Genomic DNA, 17,131 nt, shown 5'->3' with positions numbered 1-17,131 from the left:
TAAGTTCAAATTACAGTGTCTGGAGTCTAGGCACCTGCGAGGTAATCTGACTGAGGCGTATAAAGCCTTGAATGGTTTCAGCACGCTCAATGCTGATGGAATCCTTCCTCAGAATAATTGTCTGAGAGAGCATAAATTCAAATTGAGGAAAGACAGTTGTAGGATAGATGTGCAGAAGTTTGCCGTTAGCCAGTGGGTGATTGATTGCTGAAACAAACTTCAATCTCTCATTGTCAAAGTTCATAGCTTAAATAGATTCAAGGTAGAACTAGACAAACATTTGGAGCGAGTGGATGGAAGAAATAAGGGTTTTTTTTTTTTTTTTTTGGCTGATGCTATATAAGTTTGCTTTTTTGCATCATATGCCTTTACTAATGCTAATTCTAAATAATGGAGAAATGCATTAGCCACCAACACTCCTGAACTATCTAGAAACCTTCCCTCTGATCAAAGATCGTCAGTATACTGGCCTATGTTACCCATCTATGGATAAAATCCAATGGAAATGTTTGATGAAACTAAAGCAGTTGTTCTTGACATTTCAAAGGCTTTTGATTGTGTTTGGCATAATGGTCTTCTAAACAAGCTTCCATCCCATGATCTCCCAACTGCTTTTTGTAATTGGGTATCTAGTTTTCTCTCTGACTGCTCACTGCGGGTGATGGTAGACGTCTGTCTTCTAAATTCTCCACTAATGCAGATGTGCCTCAAGGTTCAGTTCTTTCTACCACTCTTTTTCTCTTGTATATTAATGACCTTCTTCCATTGACCGAAAATCCTATCCATAGTTTTGCTGATGATAGCACATTGCATTTGACCTTCCAGTTTGAGAAACCTTGCACTGTACAAATAGCATCATCTCAAATATCCACTACCAATTCCTTAAATGTCAACCTCCAAGTAATTATCCAGTGGGGCAAGGATAACTTAGTTAATTTCAATCTGTCTAAAATCAGTCCTATCTTCTATCTAGCAAACAGGATTCTTCTGCTCCTATTCTTATCTGCGATGACACTCAGATTTCTAGACAAGATCACATACCTCTATTAGAAATTTCCGGCTCCTAATCTCTCTCTTGGCATAAAGCATATTACAAATATTGCTTCTTCAGCATCTAAACAAACTGGGTTTTTTGTCTTTTGCTCTCAGCATTGCTTTTCTTCCAAACAGCTGTTCACTCTGTACAAATCGCAAATCTGCCCTACCATGGACCATTATTCCCAAATTTGGGGTGGCGCCTCCAAAACCTCTCTCAGACTACTAGATTCCATTCAAAAGAATGGCAGTTCAGTTAATTAATGACTCATCTCTAACAGTCTCTCCACCTCATTGATGTTCTGTTTCTGCTGCATGCCCTTTCTATAGATACTTCCGTGGGCACTGTTCTTCTATAATTCCTACTCTCTCTTCCAAATCAATCCAAACATTTGCTGCAACCAGTCAGCAGCCTTTTAGTGTCCAACTTCAAACTCATGAACCAACTTTTGTTCTACCTCATTTATTCCTTCAACTTCCCGAGTTTTCTGGAACCTCCTTTCATCCATATTTCCTGAAAATTACAATCTACAGAAATTGAAGTCTAACATCAGCAAGTACCTTCTTTCATCTCAGCTGTAACACATGCACAGTACTAAGTACTATAGGTTCTAATACCTCTCTTGCTTGGGATTTCCATAAAAAAATAAATAAATAAAATTATTTCTTTAGCATCTTACTGAAAGACATTGTTAATCAGCTTCACACCATAAAATCCAAAGAAATATTACACATTACAGAAAACAATGTTATTATAGCATGTTACTATTTTGCAACGTAGTTGAGTTAGAGATGAGTCATTCCTGATGGCCAATTTGTTAATGAAAATAAGCAGAAATTTGTGGTTTATTGAAATTTGTCAGAAATTCTTTTAAAAGAATTTTAAAATTCCTTTAAAAAATCCAGTTTTAATATATATATATATATTTTTTTTTTTTTTTTTTGTGAAAAGAAAATGACAGAAGAAAAACTGAGTTTTTTGCAAAATGGGAGAAACTGTCACCAACTATACTAAGATGGTGAGATGGAGAAGGTTCAAATCAAGTAAAAGTGGCAGATTCTCTGTATAAATCACTTAACCTCCACTGTGTGTGCTTGGCGCACACACTTTTTTTTTTTTTTTTTTTTTTTTTTTTAGCTGATACTGTGTAAGTTTGCTCTCTTGCATTATTTGCTAATACTAATATTAAATCAGGAAAATCACTAATTAGATTTCTGTCATTGGTTTTCTTCTCAGAATTATATTTCCGTTTCTGTGCACTGCGAGCGACCCTTTGTATTCCCCTCTTTGAAACTATGGTCTTGATATTGTGAATCTATAGAAATAACAAGCTACCCTAGTAATTTTTTCTAACAAATAAAATTTTGCAATTTTCAATTATAAAGTGAGCTATTAGGCCGGGCTTAGTCTAGTGATTTATTATTATTATCCAGGGGCTCACATCTGGTGAGTATAGGCTTGGCACACCCAGGATCCTGAGCTGGATATCATCATTCTTCTCTTTCTTAGTGACTCTTCTACTTCTGATTTTCTCTCTCTCGCTCTCTCAGGGTAACTCAAATTTTTTTTTTTTTGGCTGCTGCAGCATGAGCCTCAGGCTTCCTTGCACCATATGGTTGATAATAATAATAATAAATCTAGAGTTTTTATTATTTTTTTTTATTTACTTATTTTTCTTCTTTAATGAAAACCCCAAAACTGTCTAATGTCAGCAAGAAGAAACTTGCTGACATTAGACTTGAACTTCTGTAGATTGTAATTTTCAGGAAATATGTATGAAGGAAGGTTGTTCCAGAAAACATAAATTGAATGAATAAATGAGGAAGAAGAAAAGTTGGTTCTGTGAATTAAGTTGGAAAGTAAAAGCATGTTGACTAGATGAGGCACTGTTCAGAATAATTTGTTGGAGGAGAGAGGGAGAATTATAGAAGTTAATCAGAAGAACAGTGCCCATGGTACTTATAGAAAAGCATGCAACAGAAACAGAACATCTATAAGACAGAGTGGACAGACTCTGTTGGAGATGAGTCATTAATTAACCTAACTGCCCTCTTTTGAGTGGAATCTAGAAGACTGAGCAAGGTTTTAGGGGCACCACCCCAGATGTCGGAACAATATCCCATGGTATGGCAAATTTGAAATTTGTATAGAGTAAACAGCTGTTTGGAAGAAAAGTAATGATGAAAGTGAAAGAGAAAACCCAGTTTTTTAGATGCAGAGGAAGCAATATTTGTAATGTGCTTACGACAAGAGAAATTAGAAGTTAAGGTACTCCCCAATGGAGATATGACCTTGCCTAGAAATCAGAGTGTCACCGAAAAAGCATAGGAGCAAAAGATTTTTTGCAAGATATAAGACAGGACTGAGTTTTAGAAGGATTGAAATCAACTAAGTTATTCTTTATTCTAACTTTACTAAATTTACTAATTCTAACTTTACTAATTTTACCCCACTGAAGAATTACCACAGATCGGTCAAATTTTCGTTTCTTTGGTTTTCTTGCAGATCTTTCTTCTTTACAGTCCCTCTTCAGCATTCAGCAATAGTGAGATATCATGTTAGCATTCCACCTCCCCTGGTACCTCATCTCCACATTGTTAATGTCCTGGTGGAACCCTGTTCCACCAGGACATTAATCTGTTCTTCACTAACACTTCCTAGATTTTTTGGGAAGTAGTGGATGTAGGAGTGTATAAAATGTATCTTAACACTAATGTTGCAGCCCAACTTCTTGAAGTTTGCCAACACATTTTCAACTATATTCTTGTAAAAGCTGACATGCTTTAGACATGTTTTTTAATGCCTGCATTTGAGCATTAAGTTCAAGTCAGTAAACCAAACAGTAAATTGAAAAACAACAAGTGTCATTCGGTAATTGGATATCTAACAGTAGCATAAACATAAACAAGCAAATGAATGTCAACTGTTAGGAGACAATGATTAAACCTGAAGCCAATGCATATGCAATAACTGGACATGAGAATCCATTAATGTTAAATTATTGTTTTAACATAATTATATGCAAGAATACAATTAAAGCCAAAAAAAAAAAGAAGCTTTCTTTTATGTTTGTTATAGTCAAACTTTACTACCAAAATGATGTTAGAGATCATGCCAATGATGACAGAAAACTACAATTACGCTATTCTGCATTACGAAAAAATTCACTGTTTTTCTCAGAAAAGAATTTTACTGAATCATTTTCTAATGCTCATTTCAAAAATGACTTCTGTTTGTTTCCATCATGTCAGGTTTCTTCAAAAATCAAAAAAGAAAATTTGATTTTTCACAAATTTTTATTAATTTTGGTAGAATTTGTGCACTGAAATTATAACAAAATGCTACTTTTACCAGACTTTTATATTTAAATACATGTTAAAAACACTATTGAAAAGGGAAATGCGGTAAAAAGTCCACTAAACACTTGCCTCTTATTTTAAAAACTGGTCTATGATGGGGTCAATCTTTCATTACTTTGATTTTCTTGCAGATTCTTCTATTTTACAGTCCCTCTTCAGCATCCAGCAATAGTGAGCCAACATGTTAGCATTCCACCTCCCCTGATACCTCATCTCCACATTGTTAATATCCTAGTGGAACCACTCACCCTGTTCTTCACTAACACTTCCTAGATTTTCTGGGAAGTACTCTATGTGGGAGTGTAAAAAAAGTACCTTGACACCCTTGTTGCAGCCCAGCTTCATGAAGTTTGCCAACGTATTTTCAACTATATTCTCGTAGTCTGGATCCTTGTTGTTCCCTAAGAAGTTCTAATGTGAACAGAACTGAAGCTAATCCATGCCAGTTTTTCTTTTATTCATAGCTCCCTCAAAATCTCTGTCCCTCATCTGCTTGTGAATTTGAGGCCCAGCAGAAATACCTTGTTTTAGCTTCTCTTGGGTGATCAATGGGAATTTAGTACAAGGGTAGTTGAAGCTGGGACCTTCTTGAGGTAAAGCTTTCCCAAACTGTTTCATTAAACCCAGTTTGATGTGTAAGGGTAGGAGGAGGACAGTTCTGGGGTCTACCAGTGGTTTATAAATTATGTTCTTTGATCCAGACAACAAACTGCCCCTCTTTGGCCAGATCTTGACATCCCAGTGTTTACTCCTTGTCTAACTGACACAAGATATGAATAGATGCAGAAAGTGTCAGTGGCTCATTTTGCAATGTGTGTGCATGATCCTCAATTCCTCAATCACATTCTGGTTAAAGATGACCTGTTTTAGAAGAAATAGAATTTTCAACTCTTGAAACACATATTTAGGCTAACGAAAACTGACATATGATTGTCAGTACTCATTATCAGCTACCTTTTCCTTTAAGGTTTTGTATTCTTGAGAACACCCTTATTGGTCCTTATTTTTATTTTATTTGTTTTACTAGCAAGGCTTTCAGGAATGGCACATCTATGTTTTCTGCAGAATAATCTATGTGAACTATTGGAAGATACACACCTTGCAAATCAGCAGATGTAGTTTATGCAAGGTAATACATCAACCCACTTTCCCCATGATGTTTAACATTTTAAATGCGTAGTAAAATAAAAGATGGACTGGTCAGAATCGCATTGTACAAAGGCCACCAAAATCACCTGACCTTACACCCCTAGATTATTCTGTAAGGGGTCATGTGAAATTTATGGTTCATTCTAGATGTATTACCATGCAAGTTGAACTTACTGCCTTCACCATGTCCATCTGTCTGCATATTACGACTCCCAACAGGCAGATTTCCAAATTTTATATTTGGTCTGTACAATTTGGCCTGTGTATATTAATCCAATATACAAACACCCTATGTATATTAATCCAATTAATGTATGATGGTTTTCTGTATCACTCTGAAATTTTATGATGATGCATGTTCCAAAAAAAAAAAAAAAAAATCCTGATTTATATTTATACCACACACACACACACACACACACACACACACACACACACACACACACACACACACACACACACACACACACACACACACACAGCAATAGATTACATTGAGTTGGTAGACAAAACACAACATTGCAATCTGAAACCACAATCCTTTCCCTCCACCAAAAAAAACTGCTTACAGAACGGTAAATATTCATCCAGATATTATGTTCTATATAAAGTATCATAATTCAAGAATATTATACAGAATAAAAAAGTAAAATAGGTTATATCAAATTTAGCACATTTGTACAGATTCAGGCAGAGAGGGGATTATTTCATACATAATAAATTTGCATAACACTAAATGAACAAACTTACCCCATATCATCCCCAAGTACTCCTCCTCTCTGCTTGTTATACAGATCCCATAACCACAGGAGTCCCTCTCTCTGATATGAATACAATTTTTCATATAATTCATAATAAAGATAGAAACCCTTAGCAACTTCAACCATGTCATTTTGTTCTTCCTCTTCACCATATTCATTCAGATATTCCTTATTAGAGCACAAAAATAAAAAGCAACATCAATACTATTCCTAATCTCAAAAATTCAATGAAATTTTTCTATAGAAATGTCATATATCACAAACTATGTAGATGAAGTTGATTTAATGAAATTACATTCTATTAGCAATGAATGTGTAATCATTATCATCTCTATCATAATATATTTTTTTTTATTATTTGAATGAAATGCCTTGAATTTCACTGTTTCATGTTGTAGTTCTGTTAATATAAATTGAAAGCAGTATTTCACTCAAACACTAAAGAATCTAATTACTCAAAGAAAGTGAATTGATGAATGGTCACCTTATCTGTAATAATACTGATGTATATACTTACACACAAGCAAGCTTATTAGCAGTTTCTGATAATTTACTTAATATACATAAAACCATTGTTTCATTCGAATCTTGCAGCCATTGGGAATTCAAATTTTTAACTGTAGTAACTAGGTAGTTCTAACGTAAAATTATATAGAGTAATACACATCACTGCATTTAGAATTCTATTAGATAGTGTAGTATTGACAATTAATTAAATTTATTGATCTTATTAATTTTAAATTTCATGCCCAGACTAGAGCAGCAAAAGCAACAGGCACAAAGTGGCAGGAGTGATGTGATTCGGGGGATAACTGAGGGTGGGCGATTCTCCAAAGCATCACAGCCTAAAAAAATGTGCAACTCATGAAATGTTTGATGAACTCTCTGGAACAGAACATGATCTAGCCAAGGAGGAGGATGTCTTTGTGTGCGCCAGGTGCAGAGAGTGTCTAGAAATTAGGCGTCAACTCAGCATTCTGATGGGCATATGATGAGAGCTTGAGGTGTAGGGCAGATGCCCTCGAAGAAATTAATATGAGGGGCCCCGTCAAGCTCTCAGCTGCCCAACTCAATGCAAGAGCTGACTCTTGTACACAACGGCAATCTCCAAGGAAGAATGTGCTGGTCCCACAGGAGTTAGTTATTGTTGGTGACTCTATTGTTAGGGAGACAGGTAATATATTATGTAAAAAGGAGAGATCGAATAGGACCAAGGTATGTCTGCCAGGGACAAAAGTTGATGATGTTGTAGAGCAGATATCTTTTAAGGGCACAAATGACATTAAGAGTAGGAGATCTGCAGATTTACTTAACAAGTACAGGTCAATGTTGAAAAAAAGTTGTGATTTAGGGTTTAATTTGAAAGTGTCTGCAATCCTGCCCAGAAACGATAGGAGGGAGTACATGATTAGAGCCTTATCAATCAATTCTGCCATGGAGGGATTGTGCAAGGCTCGTGGGATAGAATTTTTTTCAGCATGGTCTGTGCTTGTTAACAAGAGAGATTGCTTCTACAGGGATAGGATACACTTATATAGAAAGGGGCAAGAGTGTTTGCTGATGCTATCGCAGCAGAGTTAGGTGGGTCAGAAAACTGCTAGCTGGGAGGAAATCACAGACTAAAAGGTTAAAAGTAGCAACAGGCAGAGGTGAAGGTGATTCTTGCACTATTATTAGAATGAGCAGTGGCCTGGAGTGAGGGGTGCTGGAGGTTTCAGGGACTGATGGCAGTCATCATGAAACAAATAAACACATAGGATGTGTTAGGATAACTAAGAATAAGAATAGGTGCATGTATACTTGCATGTACACCAATGCTAGAAGTAGAATAAATAAATTTGATGAATTTGAAGTGCTGGTCAAGACATCAAAGGCAGATATTGTTGGGATATCAGAGACATGATGTCACTGATATCCCATATTAGGAATGCAGAATTGGAATTTGGGGAATAATGTGTACAGAAAGGATAGGAAGGGAAGAGGGATTATGCTGTTAATTAAGAAAAACATAAAATTAAAGGAAGTGCATCCAGTTAACATAGATGGACAGTGCAATGTTCAGTCAATTTCGTGTGACATAAGCACTGGGAAAGCAAAAATAGGAGTAGGAGTGTGTTATAAGGCCGAATGACTCGAATGAGTACAACAAACAATTGGACAGAGAAAGAGAGTGGGCTAGGAAATCAGAATGTCTTATAATGGAGGATTTTAACTTCCCAGATATTGATTGGAACTTGTGGGTTGGTCACTCGCACACTAGTAAGATTTTGGGGATTTATTGGATGATTGTTTTCTGCAGCAGTATGTTCAAGAGGCAACCAGAGAGGGTAATACTCTTGATCTGGTTATTAGCAGTGATCATTCGTGTATTAAGAATTTGCAGATAAAGGAAACTCTAGGTGGCAATGATCACAGTGTACTGATGTGGGATTTACTTAAAGATATAATTACCATCAGGGGTAAAGGAAAGGGTTTTTGCTTCCATAAAGGTGACTACAGTGGTCTCAGATAGTTTTTTAAATTCTGTACAGTGGGGTCAACCGATGATGTTACCAACAGAAAATTCTAAGTGGGAAGCATTCAAGGATTTAATCGTGGAAGCTACTAGACTTTTCAAACCTACTAAGAAATATTATCCAAGGTTTAGGCCTAAATGGTTGTCAAATGAACTAATGAGACTAGTGATAGAGAAGAAAAATGCATGGGATGCATATAAATTATCAGGCAATACAGAAGCCTACAGCAGACGTAAGCTAGTCTGTAATCAAGTCACAAAGGAGATTAAGCAAGCGAAGGCAGATGAGAAATCTTTGGCAAAGATGCTAAGAAAAACAACAAGAAATTCTTTACTTATACAGTCGATTCCGGTTAATTGGGACACATGGGGACCCACAGAATTCCAGCTGTCGGTATTATCGCAAATTCAGTAAGATTGAGTTTACTATCCGTTTATGATAGATTGCGCTAACAAAAAAGCCCAATAAACAGGTGACTGCTAATTGTTTTTATTGTTTTATGGTTGTGACTTCCAGACAATCGTAGGGTGATCTCCAGTGCTGCGGTCTCCTGCCCCGATTAAACGGCATTTTGTCCCAATTAAGCGAAATAAACCCTGGCAATTTTCTCGATTGGGTTCTGTTTTTTTTTAAGATTTGCCCCAAATAAACGGCTGCCCTGATTAACCGGTGGCCCAAATAACCGGAATCCACTGTATTAACTATAAAAGGAAGGGAATGAATCAGATTAGTCCACTGATATTGATGGTTCGACTGTTGATGATCCTGCTCAGATAGCAAACAAACTGAATGAGTATTTTGCATCTACATTCACGCATGAGGAGTTAAGGAAGGAAAATGCCCGAAGTTTATCAAATTGTAACAGGGTTCTTAATGATTTTGTAATAACTGAGAGCAAAGTGGAGGAGAAATCGTTGAAGTTAAACTAAGAACAGCACCTGACATAAGTTAAACATAAGACATTGAAGTTAAACATAATATGCAGCATGGGTTTGTTAAGGGAAAGTCTTGTCTGACAAATTTGATTAGATTCTATGATGTGGTTACAAAGAAACTGGATGCAAAAAATAATTTTGATATATACTTGGATTTCAGGAAAGCTTTTGACACTGTTCCGCATGGAAGACTACTGTAGATATTGGAGCAGAATGGTATTAAGGGTATGCTGCTACAATGGATAAAAGAGTGGTTGATTGGGAGAAGACAGAGGGTGGTAATCAATGGACTGCTCTTCATGGACTAATGTTATTAGTGAAGTCCTACAGGGTTCGGTGTTGAACCCACTGTTGTTTTGTATATTTATCAATAATATTGATGAAGGTATATATCAGGCTTAGTGTCGAAGTTTGCAGATGATACAAAGGTTGGCAGGGTTGTTAATAACAGTAATGGCAGTGTGCTACTGCAACAGGATCAAGAAAATTTGGGCTGAGAAGTGGCAACTAAAGTTTAACATTGACAAATGCAAAGTACTACTTATGGGTAGAAGTAACCGCAGAGGAACATACCAACTGTGTGGTACTACACTTAAGGTGGTAGAAAATGAAAAAGACCTGGGAGTAATTGTGCAGTCAGATATGAAATTTTCTGAGCAATGCAGACAGGCTGCAAGAGCAGGTCATGAAGTTTTGTCAATGATATACAGGAAATTTGCTAGCAGGGAAAATGAGGTATTATCCCTTTGTATATGGTCATGGTCAGGCCCCACCTTGAGTACTGTGTACAGGTCTGGAGGCCTCTTTAGGAAGGATGTAGATTTGCTTGAGCTTGTACAGAGGACAAGATTAATGAGGGGAATGAAGGGTTCCTCTTACCAAGAGAGGCTTAAGTTCTGCAAATTGCAGCAGCTGGAGACTAGGCACCTGCAAGGTGATCTGATTGAGATGTACAAGGCAAATTTCCACACATCTCAATGTACATTGAGATGTGTGAAAATTTGCCTTTAGCCAGCGGACGTTAATTGCTGGAACAAACTTCCATCTGTCTTGTGGAAGTTGATAGCTTAAATAAATTCAAGGAGGAATTGGACAAACTTTTAGACTGAATGGTAGTGAATTTTTTTTATTTTATTTTTTATTTATTATTGTTATTTTATTTATTTATTTTTTTGGCTGATGCTACATAAGTACATATGCTTGCTTTCTTGCATCACATGCCTCTCTTACTATTTTAAGCAGTTTGCATAATTGCTGACAGTACTGTTTACACTTATGAAAGAGAGAGAGTGGATATGAGAACTGATAAGATACACAGTAGAGATACATTAATAATGAAACATCTTTTTTTGGGTATTTGAATTTATCTAGGTTATTAAATGTACAGATCTCTGATAGTCAGAGATCTAAACCAATATATGTTCCAGCAATACAATATATATTATAATGTAAAGTCCATAAATAGCAAGTTTATATTTTCTTAAATTTGTTTTACAATAGCTGTAAAAATAATGCAATATTGATATACTGATTCTGTAGTTCAATGGACTGTGCTATACAATATTTGGAAATAAAATATTCTGATTAATGCAAAAAATATTAATTACAATGAATTAAGTAATCATACACACTAATTTTGTATGGTTAGCCAACACAGTGTGGGTGTGACATAATGGAAAGATATATGCAAAAAAAAAAAAGTTTTATACTGACCCATACTTTATCCTTCGTTCTTTCTTCAATGTATGAATACTGAATATTCATTCAAGATATCTGCATAGAGTACAACATACACATCACAATAAAAGCAAAGTATGGTACAATATTACCTTCTGTAACACAAAACAAGACAAGTGTGAATACAGATGAAGCTCTATAATAATGACCCCACAGGGGAATGAGAAAAACGATAGCCATATCGAAAGGACATCATATCGTTCATTCATAAAATCAGCAACAAAACAAGTAAAAGCTTGAACATTTAATGTAATTCTATTACAATATAGTATAATCTTATTTATAATATGTACTACAGCATTACAAGAAAATTATGAATGTATATTTTGCACTGATTGTAGATTGCAGTAAGATTACAATTAAATTGCAAATTTCACTACATAGGCTATATACCTATCAAGACCTAACAAGAGAATTGTTTCATACTTTAAAATAATCCATCAAAACATGCTGTTTCAATGGTAGAAGGTGCATGAAGCAGTTATTTCACAGCACTTGAAAAAAAAACCATCAATGTACAAGTGAGCATCTTTCACTGAAAATTCAAGATGAAGATGAGGAACCTTCAGTGATGAAGGTTCCTCATCTTCATCACTACAAATTTCAGGAGATTCCATTACAACTGCAACGAGTTCCTCTTCATTTGTACATATCCTGAAACATTCGATGTCTGCATCCACTTCTCTGTAATCTATGAAGTTTAAGTTTTCCTATAAGTTTAGGTGATGACGCACACGCTCAAATATTGCTTCCCTATTATAGGACTGTTCTTCACAATTAGAGGAAGAAGAATGCAAAACTTCACACATTGCATCATTCAATGCGGCAAATCCAGTATGTTTGAAGCAGATGACAATCAATTTAATCCCATGAAGATGTCGATTTTGCATTGATTTTTCTTTCAAGACAGCACAATTTTAATAGCATTTTTCGGTAGTTTTTCTTTAAACACTGGATTAGACCTTGATCAAGTGGCTGAAGAACTGACTTCATATTTGGTGGTAGGTACTCGACAGTGATTGCACACAGGTCATTTACTTGAGGGGTGCAGTTATCCACAAACAGTAAAATTTTTCTATTCCTCTCAATAATCCTGCAAGCTGTCTCTGATCTATTCTTTGTAGATTTGTGATATCATCTAGGCCTTTTGGCTTGTTCGATACATACATACTCGGTAATGTCTTCAAACCTTTAAAGTATCAAGGCTTCTGGAATTTTTCAATGATAAAAAGAGGGAGCTTGTCTGTGCCAGATATGTTTGCTGCTAGGAAGATGGTAATCCCTTATTTGGTCTTTTTTCTACCACTAGATTTCTCACCTTTAAATGTGTTTTATCAGTAGCAATTTAAAAAAAAAAAAGTCCAGTTTCATCAGCATTGAAGATGTCATTGTGGCTGTGTCAGCAAAACATTTTTTAAATGATTTTCCTTCCATTCGTTTGTAGCCTTCAATTGTCCACAGATGCACTTTCGTCACACACTTTTTAAAAAGACAGGCCATGACAAGGAACCATCCATCTGAACTTTTAAATTCTTCAATATCCATTTGATGCGCAAATTATTCAGCCTTAGCTTTTAAAAGATTACCATCTACGGGAAATTTTTTGCATGTGTCATCATTAGTCATTCCAAAAATACCTTTTTGTAATCCAGATACTTTGCCTTTTATGCTTGAATCCTACCAGGCGTAGTAGCTTTCTCTAAACTTTCAATCTTTTTCTGATCTTTCAGAATAGTGAACAGAGTACTCTTAGGAATGCTGAACTGTTTGGCAATATCAGTCTTAGAATGCACCATTATCTACAGCTTGCAAAATCCTAATTTTATCTGCGATTGGCAAAGCTATCCGATTTCTTGGAGCCATACCAATAAACATACACTCAAACTAATGAAATGAACTTCTAGCTGATGTTCATTTCATTACCACGTGAGAAAAGAGCATGGGAAATCTTCAAAAATGATTTCTCATGGTCAGGCTTCAAGCTCATCAGTTACTTCAATATATTTGAAGAGTTCTGACATTTTTTTTTGTGAATATTGTAATAAAAAAATAAAAATTCAGATTAATAAATAGAAATTTATAGTCATAAGGAAATTCTTTTGTTTTCAATGTTGTTATAATGAATGTAGAATAGCATTAGGTTAATGAGAAATTCATGAGACCAACCACATAGGACGTTAAAAAGAGGGTAGCTATAGAAAGTTCGACTAAAGATTTAATTTAGAAATCAAAGGCTACCACATTTGAAAGTTTCTACTGTATTTATTTAATACCAGGAAAGGAATTTTCTTATATTAACCAGAAAAGAAACAAGTTCGATTAATTAGGTTTCTTAAACACTGCATTAAATCAGGTGAATTCACTCAACAAAAACTTCTACAGTGCACTTAAAAACTCCATGTGATTGGTGACTGGGAAGTTGGATTTACACAGCAATAATTTCTAAGGAGACACAGATGCACATCTTTATCACTCACACACATTAAAAATGCACTCCAAGAGTTTAGTTTCATTTGCACTTATTTCTTCATTTAATTTTGATATTTCCTCTCACATTTGATCCTTAGTCATGCTCCTCATCCTGACAAGTCAGACGTAGGGGAGCATGTTTCCACCCCTGCCCTGGGAAGGTGGATCTCCACTATTTAGTTCTCACTTTCATGCATCAATGATGAATTTTTAAAGCTTCCATTTGGTTAGTTCTCAAACATTTACAAAACCAACTCAACACAACTGTATAGCTATATAAGTAAAACTTTATAACATAAAAACTCACCTTTTTTATATATATATAAACTGCAAAACTCCAACAATAAAACTAACTTATAAACTCTAAAACTGTAAAATACAGCTGACAACTCTAAGAACTCCTAAACTCACATTTATATATACATATTTTACATAACATAAAGAAATGAATCCCCTACTGAAACAATATTTGAAACGAGTTCCCTAAGATATTTTAACTCCTGAAATTTTGAAAGAGATCAGAACTGCCATTCCAAATTCATAGTGATGTTTCTGATAGGAGGTGGTTTCTGATAGATTGCTTTACCTAATAAACTGGCCACTCAGTATATATTAAATAAATAAATATTTAAAATTTTACTTTCAAAATATTAAATCCTACAGAGTCACTTAAATGTTTATTTGAGTTTTTAAACCAAATCTGAGGTACTAAAACTTTCATAAATCAGAATATTACTTATTTCTAGGTTAAAGTTTAAGAAATTCTAGAAATTTGCTGCTAATCACAAGGAGAGAGGATGTTATCTTTCTTTTTTTTCCCTAATATTCTTGCGCTCCTAAATCACTTTGTAACTATTAATAGCTTTCGCATGTAGAATGAACTTGTCAGAACTGTGACTATTATCTATCTTAGAGAACAGTTAATCTTGAAAATATAATGCCAATATTTCATAATTTAATCAAATAAAAATAGGCTTTTAATAATGTTTATGTTTAACCCACATTGGGGTGAAGGTGCAAAATTGTAGAAAAGACAGTGACAGGTACCAAACTTTCTCTTTAATTTTTGGAAAATGTTTTCGGTTTTTTTGAATTCAGTTTAAACAGTGCCAATATGTCATCTTTTCTTAATGGATTATAGTACTTTTGGATTATATACTACTCTTAGCCTGTTCAAAATCTAGTTTGGACTGATTAATTACTGCTTTACAATTGTTGCAAGTTTTGGTGTAAGCAGAAAATGAAACTGAAGAAATGGAAACAAGTCAATTATGATATGCAACATTCTTCTATTCAACAGCCTTAGCACATTTAATGGAAAACCAAGGTTTAGATAAAGGACAAGATTTTAGAGTGGAATGTGGAATAAAAGATTCCATTTCTATAAGAATAATTTTACTGACACAATCTGAGCAAACATATCCATTTAAGTGTTGTCTGGAATTTCTCAGCTGGTATGAAAAGCACAGTAGCTTCTACAATTTCTTCCCCGAATGCTTCCCATTTAGAATTTGCTATTAACATCATCAGAGACAACTGAATGTATAGAATTAAAAAAACTATTCCCTTTAACCTTATCTTTGTTAAAGAGCACTTCTCTTTAGCCTTGACAGTAGCTATGTTTTTAAGTAAATTCCACATCCGTACAGTGTGATCGCTGCCACCCAGTTAGTCTTTTATATGCAAGTTCTTAACGTACGAAGAATCACTGCTGATAATCAGATCAAATTATGGCTTTCTCTTTTAGCTCCTCTAACATGCTGCTGTAGAAAACAGTCATTCAATAAATCCACAAAAGGTTTACTAACATGTGAGTGACCAACCCACAAGTTCCAGTCAATATCTTGAAAGTTAAAATCCCCCTGCTCATATAAAAAATTCTAATTTACTAGCCCACTCTATTTCTTTGTATAGCTGTTTGTTATACTCTTCACAGTCATTGGGCCTATAACACACTCCTAATCTCATTTTTGTTTTCCCAGTGCTTATTTCACGCCAAAGTGACCCAACGTTGCACTGCTACCCATGTTGACTGGATGCACTGCCTTAGATTTAATATACTACTTAACTAAGAGCATAACCCCACTCCTCTCCTATCTATCCTTTCTGTGTACATTGTACTCCCTATTCAAATTCTGCATCTCTTATGTCTGAGTGACACCATGTCTCTGATATCCCCACAATATCTGCATTTTATGACTTAATCAGTACTTCAAAGTCATCCAGTTTATTTACTATGCTCCTAACAGTGTACATTCAAGTATACATATAACTGTTCTTACTCTTAGTTACTCTAACCAGTCCATGTATTTGCTTGTTTCATGGTGACTCACAGCAGGGCTCGAAAATCACCAACACCTTTCTTTTCAGGCTGCTGATGCATGTTCCAACAGAAGCAGTCAAGAATCAATTTCTATTTAATCTATTAGTCTGTGTATCCCCTCCCCCAAATTCTGCACACAATTCACGAACTCTTGAACAATGGAAAGAAATCCTACAGAGAAATTAGTTTCAATACACGATGTTTAGATCTGACAATCTGCTTTTGGTTTGTATTCTGAAAAAGGTGTGGAGATAACGTTCTAAGGAGAAAGTTAAATGGTGTGGAGTCTGATTTTCATAAATAGAAACCTTGGTCCCAGTGCCAAATCCCTCAATGCCACGTCATACAGTGACATTCTGGGCAATTCTGTGGTGTCTTTGCTCTACCATTTGTATGAATTAAGTCTTTGTTCATTAATCACCCATTCCATAAAACTAGATTTGCATACCCTTAGTTGATGTTTGTTTGTTTGTTATTTGGTTTTTAGGAGCATTAGCAACTAAGGCCATATTGCCCTGGGAATATGCGGTGGTCATTCCCTTAACCCTTCCGCATCCTCCGTTTTTGGTGGTGATGGGCTCGAACCCCGGTCTAATCAAGAAGAGTGTGCTACACACTGCTGTTCCTTCCCACCTGGCTACAGAGGTGCCTACCCTAAGTTCAAGAAACGTTCCACATTTTGGTCTGACTCTCCCAGAGCACTGATTCTGAATTTCACAGAACACTTGAATATAAGATGAAATGCCAGTTAAGGCTGTTTGTTTGTTTGTTATTTGGTTTTTAGGAGCATTAGCAACTAAGGCCATATTGCTACGGGGATATGCGGTGGTCATATCCCTCACCTTT

General features: G+C 35.4%; 1 protein-coding gene across 1 annotated transcript in view; it reads right to left on the bottom strand.

Moving 5' to 3' along the window:
• LOC150086032 (DNA excision repair protein ERCC-6-like) overlaps nt 1–17,131 on the bottom strand; it is a 306,101-nt gene that overhangs the window by 271,180 nt on the left and 17,790 nt on the right. Inside the window, exon 2 of the mRNA XM_090374774.1 lies at nt 6,295–6,473. Coding sequence (XP_090230900.1) covers nt 6,295–6,473 — 179 coding nt within the window. The remainder of the gene's footprint in view (nt 1–6,294; nt 6,474–17,131) is intronic.

This window comes from Mastigoproctus giganteus, chromosome 5, assembly GCF_048544385.1.
Source record: "Mastigoproctus giganteus isolate SK-2022 chromosome 5, ASM4854438v1, whole genome shotgun sequence".
Lineage (NCBI taxonomy): Eukaryota > Metazoa > Arthropoda > Arachnida > Uropygi > Thelyphonidae > Mastigoproctus > Mastigoproctus giganteus.
The sequence above is the reverse complement of the archived record's forward strand: the minus strand, read 5'-3'. Positions and strand labels throughout refer to the sequence as shown.